The 7516-nt window shown below is 45.3% G+C and overlaps 1 protein-coding gene across 1 annotated transcript in view; it reads left to right on the top strand.

Moving 5' to 3' along the window:
- Positions 1–2632: 2632 nt before the first annotated feature.
- T265_05489 (hypothetical protein) overlaps positions 2633–7516 on the top strand; it is a gene marked incomplete at both ends in the record, with an annotated part of 8820 nt that continues 3936 nt past the window's right edge. Inside the window, 2 exons of the mRNA XM_009170511.1 lie at positions 2633–2831; positions 4333–4438. Of these exons, the coding sequence (XP_009168775.1) occupies positions 2633–2831; positions 4333–4438 (305 nt within the window). The remainder of the gene's footprint in view (positions 2832–4332; positions 4439–7516) is intronic.

Raw genomic sequence — 7516 nt, 5'->3', positions numbered from 1 at the left:
AAGAAGCAAACACCATCACAGCCACAGCTGGAAGGAAACCAGTTTACATTAACCTCCCGTTTAAGGGAGATATACCGGCCGATCTACTGAACAGAAGACTTTCCACCAGTCTGAACAAAGTTTTCCCGGCCGCAAAACTCCGAACCTGGTTCACCAGCAATCGTTTGTGCCCCTTTAATCTCAAGGATAGAGTGCCTGTCCACGCCCAAAATATGTTAGTTTACTCATTCTCTTGCTGCTGTGCAGCGGAATACATCGGACGCACGACTAGGCAACTCAGCCAAAGAATGAAGGAACACAATCCACCCTGGCTAGCTTCTGGAACCAGGAGGACGATAACCAGCTCCGTAGTACAACATTTAGCTGACACTGCACACAACGTGATACCCAGCCAAAGTTTCCGCGTTGTTTACAAGGCGCCGGCTAACCAACCCAGATCAGTACAGCAGCGCACAATTGCAGTGGCTGAAGCTATCGCCATACGACATCGCGACCCGATCCTTTGTCGGCAAAAACGCTTTGTTCGTGTGTTGTACTTACCATGGTCCAACTCACCTCCCCCCACACATGCATCGTGTGCTGAACACACAACTACAACAACCCCCGAGCTGACTAGCTCAAGTCATCCTATTGGCGACCTGAACTAATGGTTCTTTGATAGGTAGCCAACATAATCTCACTCGATTCCCTGTCCATTTACACCATACTCATTCAAATATGTTAAATACCGCTCTCTTAACCTTTGCAATTGTATGACTTGAAAAGACCTTGCCGAAAACATGTTCGTCAACCCATCTGACTTCTGAACAATCTAAAGCCAAGTAATTCGCACCACAAGGTCACACTGAAACGCTAATCATGAAGGTATACTAATCTGCGTCAGTTGCAGTGGGGCAATCTAGAAACTTGACAGATCTACACTGTCTTCTCCAAACCACAGAGATGTATTTCTCATTCCCAACGGCACCAATGTATACTGGAATAGTAAGACGCAGCCCACGCAGTTGCACGCTTTCTCACACAAAACATATGGCTAAGTTGCTTGTTTGAGCGCGAAACGTTTTGCACCCATATTGTCTTTTTTGGATATTTTGCCTGTCATTGGTGTCTGAATACTATCCCTGGTGGTCCAATCGTACAGGCACTTGCCACAGCACCAAGTAAGTCTGTAGCTGTCCAGTTTTTGCTATTCATTGTCGAGCCCGAAACGTGTGCGCGTCTGAAAAAAACACTGGACAATCGGTGGACCGGGAGGAAAGGATCCCGCCTGGTCGTAATCAAGCCCTAAGGAGGATTTTCGATAATCTCTCCACAAGAATAGATCATGGAAGCTCCGTAAATGGGCGTAACGAGGTCATCTAAACTAACTTGGAGAAAATGGCTAATAGCTCTAGCTACTAGGTGTACGTTTTCATACAAGCAGAGTCCTGGGGAGTGTTCTGGTATCCAGTGCGGAGCCGTTAGCCTGGATCAGGATGCGCTACTCTGTGTGAGTCTGTGAATTCGGTGAGAATTCGAAAGGATAAGGTCGGTGAGCAAACTTGTAGAAGTCCGTTGAGATCTGTCAGTCGGCCTAATCATGATAGCACTAAAGCGCCACATCATAAATGAGGTGCTGGTGTTTTACGTTTCAGTGTGACGCCGCACTCACTCCACACAATGCGATACATGCCGGAAGCCACGCCTGATGAACCATGCGTTGTAGCGGAAAACTTCGTAGCACAGATGCAGCTGTCATGTCACCACTGGTGCCTCTAGCGAGCTGTTTATCCTGCTGGTCGTTGCAAAACAGGATAGAGCGGTCGAAAGACTGAATGCATGTCTTTTCCCTTATCTCGAAGGGAAGATCAGTGGTCCATCTAGTGCGGTCATGCACAACTCAATATTTTTCTCCGAATTCATTTCCAGTTCTTTTTCTGTCTGCCAAACTCATGCGGCTAGGAAAAAAATTTCTCACACCTGTCCTTTTTCACCTCTCCCCTTCAACTTCGTCATTGATTCGATTACGGAAGATCCAATCCCAGCCTTTACGGCCTGTGGGATCGAAGTTCTCCCCGGGGCGTCCGCTCACAGATATCGAGCATCCAGACGACGTGGCTTTTTGTGTCTGACGCTGTTGTTATCCAAGCAGTATTAAGTAATCCGAGTAATTTTGCCCCATGGTTTGGCGTGCGATTCACACCTGCAAAGTGTAAAGCGATTCCTTTCAGTGTTTGACCATCGTTGCTTGACCTTATGCTTGCGGATGAGCCGATTGAAATAGTAGACAACTTTGTGTACCTGGACAGTCGCATCAATCCTGGTCGTCTTGCGAAAGATGATATTTCCACTCGGATTCGGAAGGCCAGAGCAGTTTGCGCGAACCTCCGTCACCTGTGGCTTAGGTGTGACATCAGCTTAGCCGTCAAGCGTCGAGTTTACAATGAAGCGACGCGCTCCATATAATTATACGGGGTGAGAAACCTGACCGCCGAGGACGTCAAAAACCTTTCAGTGTTTGACCATCGTTATCTCCGGATCCTAGGTTGGCGGGAACACCGTACCGGTTATACTGAAGTATGTAAAATGGTTTTCGGAAAAACTAACTGGTTCACGATAGATGAACTGACCACGCTTCATTGGTTGCACTGGTATGGCCACGTGCTCCGTATGCCAGTCGCCTGACTTCTTCGAAGGGCTCTTTTCGCGCAACCACGCGGAGGATTGGAACGAGCCAGAGGAGTCCAAACAATGGGTTGGCAGCGAAGCACATAAGCCATTACCAGCAAACTCATATGCGCTGGTCATTGTCGTCTCCTCGTATGAGGACCCCCAGGTGGGACACATCAATGGTTAGAGACATTGCCCAGTCTTACCCTCAATGGTGCCCGTCCATCCAAGCTGTTTCCTTCAATCTATGGCTCCCTTCCCAATCTCCCCAATGAAAAGTCAACTGACACTCTTGATGTAGGCATCAATTGTGTCAGCTACCGCCTCCAGTGTGCAGCTATTTATTCCACCTCTCCATTTTTTTGGTGAACGAAGCTATGACCACTGTACTTCACCAGGTTTTTTCAGAGGGCACTAATGATGTGTTCGATTATTGCTTCGTTTTGGACCAAACCTTTAAGTGAACAACACGTCAAATGCTTCCGAATGAACTCCATATAGGTTACTATTGCTCATACTCTGTACTTTGAAAGTCAGTCTTCACTATCCCCTGCACTGGTGAAATATAGGATGATGTCTAAACCGAAACCGAGATGGTTCAGTGGTTAAGGCGTGAACTTGATGATCGGAAAGTCCTTGACCGGCTGCTCCCACCTAGGTTTGGGCAACCTGACTGTATCTCAGCCCACATATTTCCTTCTGGTAGCGTGATCCCTTTGCACCGCAAGACTGTTCCAACTGGACTATTTTTATTATTACGCTATTAATGTATTTATTCATTAGGCCACTGCCATCCGAACTGGAGGACGATGATAGTGTCATGGGAGGTTGACCGATCACACACTTCTCCCACACATTATCCCTTGTTTATAGCTTTTACTCAGACGGTGAGTTCTGTGGAGACCACAGCTTTTGGCAGTTTAAATTAAAGTAGTTCTTACGAGATGCTCGAACAATAAACTTTCCGCTGAGACTACTAAAGAGTTTTATCAATTAGTTGCCATATTTTAACCAATATTTCATTCTGTAAGTGAGGCCAATCTGTGTTGAAAAGCTCAGAAACATTGTAAACTTGTTTCACCTTTATCAAGAATCATCATCAGGATGAATTTCATAATATTTCAATTCGTTCTCGAGTTTCAACACATTAATAACCAACTGAACTAGTTCCCTTCTTTCTCTATTGATGCTGTCCAACCCATTGTTCTTTGGATTACACTCACCCTACCTTTGGCGTCTCAGTACGTTCATAAACTCACTGGTTGCCACGGTGACTGAGAACACAGCAGTCTGTCAGTTATTCTCTTATATGTCCCATGAGCTATTCACCTGTGCGCTTGTAACAGTGTATGTTCCAGTCGCCAGAAGCGAACAACTGAGTGACTGGTTTTCGATAATTTTTTTATGCGCGCCGTTACTCTTGATGCTGACTTTCCCAGTGTAGCAGCAACGTAGTACCAGTAGATGACTGGTTTTTTTCGCATGAGTTTCTAAATTTTTTTAATCGGAGTTGTTTGGTTTTGTAGGGAGTTCCTGTTTTCCGTCTATGAGACAAATTTTCATTCTCATCGGAGACATTCAGGTGCAGTGCAATTACTATTGTGGCATGTTTATTCGCTTCTTCATTCGATTTCAATGTCTCGAGGCGTTTGACGAGGTTTTTCCGGTTCCCTTTTCCTCCAGAATGGACGTTCGAATTTGGTTTTGTCATCCCTGGTTCGACAAACACGTGGCAATCGCTCTTCGAAGCAGACAAGGCGGACCGCATGATTCCTGCAAAGCTGCTTAGGTATATCTGGTTATTGCCGTTAACAGTGTTTTCCTAGACGGTGGGAGTAATACAGTTGCCGGTTTAATATTCCATGAGTCTACCTTGAATATCCTAATATATTCATCATCACTAAATCCGTGCCGGTTTGAGCCCGAATCTCGATACGGCGTGCTGAAGTGTAGAATCTCCTGATAAACACCAATAGCTCGACATCACTCAGTGGTTAAAGCGCGAATTTACTGACCAAGTGGCTCAATTACGAGGTTGGTCGAGATTTAAGGCGGAAGTAGAACCAATCAGCTAAGTCAAACTGTTAGGTGCCGACCGAGGAATTTTGTGTGTTAGGGTGGGTGAACAAGTGTTAGGCCAACGGGAAAACCTTCATGGATTTGGGTCCAGCCTAGGTTCTAGCTCTTCCGGTTCGTTTTACGTGAAGATCCCTCTTGAACTAGTGCTACGATAGTTGTGTAAGGAACAGGGATTCTGTGGAATTTCCCCCCCCCCCCCGGGATCCCTAATGATTCTACGTGCATTGACACCCGGACACAGTTATGTGTTAACTCCGCTCATCTAAGACCGCTTTTCATATGCTCGCCAGTTCAACACCCTCACACTGTGATGCTTGGGGATTTCCACGGCCTCGGCTATCAGCCGCTTTGGTGTGAATCGCAGTCCCCGTCCTCCACTTTATCCAGATCTATTCTATGTTCCGTATCTAAGGCATGCACCGCTATCGCTGAGTCTTTGACCAGCATTTGGTATTCTTCTGCATTCCTTGGTGGTTCGTTAATCCTTCTTTTATGCTCGCGCAATTTTGGTGTGCTATTCCCTGGCGGTTTGTTCTATGTAAACCTTATTGCAATCGTTGTAGCTAGTTTTATACACACAGTCCATAGTCCTTTCAACCAAGAAGGGATCTATCAATTGCACCAAGACTGAGCAAAGCGTTTTTCCTTTTGGATGGCTACTTGAATGTTGGCTGAGTTCAGCAGTCTTCGAATAACCTCCGATGTTCATGCTTTATATGGAATGACTGCTATGCCAATCCATTCCTTACTGGGTCTAGATACTGGAGCCAATATCTTTCTTATTTGACGCCTGATCAAACTCACTGGGTATCCTATTTCTTGAAGTTTGTTGGCAATCTCGATTTGAGCTGCCGTCCGGTCGATCTCTTCTGTGCACAGCGCTCTAAATCGACGAAACGTCGATGAGACAATGCTGGCGTACACGGACTTTGGGTATGCTGATGAATAGCTTAAGACGGTTCCCGTGTCTGTTGGTTTCTGGTAGACAGTCGTTTTCAATTNTTATGTGTTATACAGTCCAGAAAGTGTAATGTGCCCGAGGTGGACTCTATTTCCATGCTAAACTCAATGTATGTGTTTAAACTATTGAGATAATCGTGGAAGCTGTTCACGTTATCTCGTTTGATTACAACAAACGTGTCGTCAACATAACGCCAAAAAACTTTTGGTGGACAATGATATCCGGCCAAGGCTATTTGTTCGAAGTCCTCCATGTAAATATTAGCTAAAACTGAGGATATTAAAGATTCAGTTGCAGGACCTTGTTCTTGTGAGTAAACAGCTTTGTCAAAAACAAACTGGTCGATATTCAAACACACTCTTATACCCTCAACTATTTCATCCACCGAGAGCTGTTTCCGTTTCTCAAGTGTCTTGTTTGCCAGTCATGACATCCTAGTTACCTCCAGAACACCCGCCCTAGGGATGTTTGTGTACGTTGTGATTACGTCAGAACTCACGAGGACTTCTTCCATCTACAAAGGAAGCCCTGCGACCTTATTGGCAAAATCGTAAGAACTAACGAAGGTGCTTGATTTCTGCGTGAGTGGTTTCAGTATACCAGCTAAGTATCTGGCTAGCTCACGTGACGACGAACCGATACTATCCACTATTGGTCTTATCGGTACATCTGTCTTGTGGATTTTTGACAGTCCGTAGAGTCGTGGTTGAATCGCACGTTTTGGGTACAACCGATGCCTCCTACCTTGCCCTAAATGGTTGATGATGGATCTTAAATATCGGCCAACTTCAACCCTACTCTTATTCATTATTGAAGTAACACTGCTACCGGTAATTTGTCGATGGGGTCCATCGGCGAGGTGCTGCCTGACCTTTTGAAGATAGTCGCTCTTGTTCAGCACTACCGTGGCTTTACCGTTATCGGCCTTGGTAGTGACAATACTATCTACCTGTCTCAGTTTGTTCAATGCTCTCCGCTCTGATAGTGCAATATTCGGAACTCCTGCATGTTGGTCTGAGTTAGAGCGACTGAGTGAGGCCTGTGGTGGATATAGTGTGGTGTGTTCCACCGCCCGTGATTCAAAAGTACAGGCCGTTTAGCATGCCAACGTCAGACATTGTCTCCGACGTATCGGTCAAACAAAACGAATGAGTAAGTGTACATTCAAATGTACAGCTCATTTCGATGCGCATAAAATCGATGAACGTTTCGTAAATTTTTTGGGCGAATGCTGCGGGGAATATCCATACATAAACTGAGCTTCAAACCGCTACCAAGTGATACAAGAACTGTGACAGTGGGTACTTTTATTAATTTGCATTTTCGAAGTTTTGACAATTTATGGATCAAAGTTCCCCTGAAAACGTTCGCTCGTCCATTTGAGTAAGAACCGTCAAGGAGTTCTTGGATCGACTCTTCGATTGTTTTTGTCGCGCGGTTTACGTGCACTCCACATCTGTGGGAGAACAAATTCCTGTATTTCATCCTGCTCCTGTATTACATAGGATCTCAAATCGATCTCCCTGAGCAATTTCCGATGGACTTCCCTGGTCACAGCCATAAATCTTCTTATCTGTTCATCTGTCAAGGGAAGGATGTGTAAAACCTTAAATCCTGTCACATTACTTTTTCCTGTTTAGTCATTTATTTCATTACAGGGTCGAAATAGCTACAGTGTTCCTAACATCCTAATCCACTCTCCTTCCTCTTCACTTTCGGAAACAAACAGTGGCAACATTGTGATCGTGACCAATTTCTACGACGGTGATCTTTTAGTCAGCAAATCCTCAGTACGTATTTTCTATGTTTAGCTGAGCGCCTGTTTGT

This window comes from Opisthorchis viverrini (genome assembly GCF_000715545.1).
Source record: "Opisthorchis viverrini unplaced genomic scaffold opera_v5_110, whole genome shotgun sequence".
NCBI classification, from domain to species: domain Eukaryota; kingdom Metazoa; phylum Platyhelminthes; class Trematoda; order Opisthorchiida; family Opisthorchiidae; genus Opisthorchis; species Opisthorchis viverrini.
This window is presented reverse-complemented; position numbering and strand designations above follow the sequence as displayed.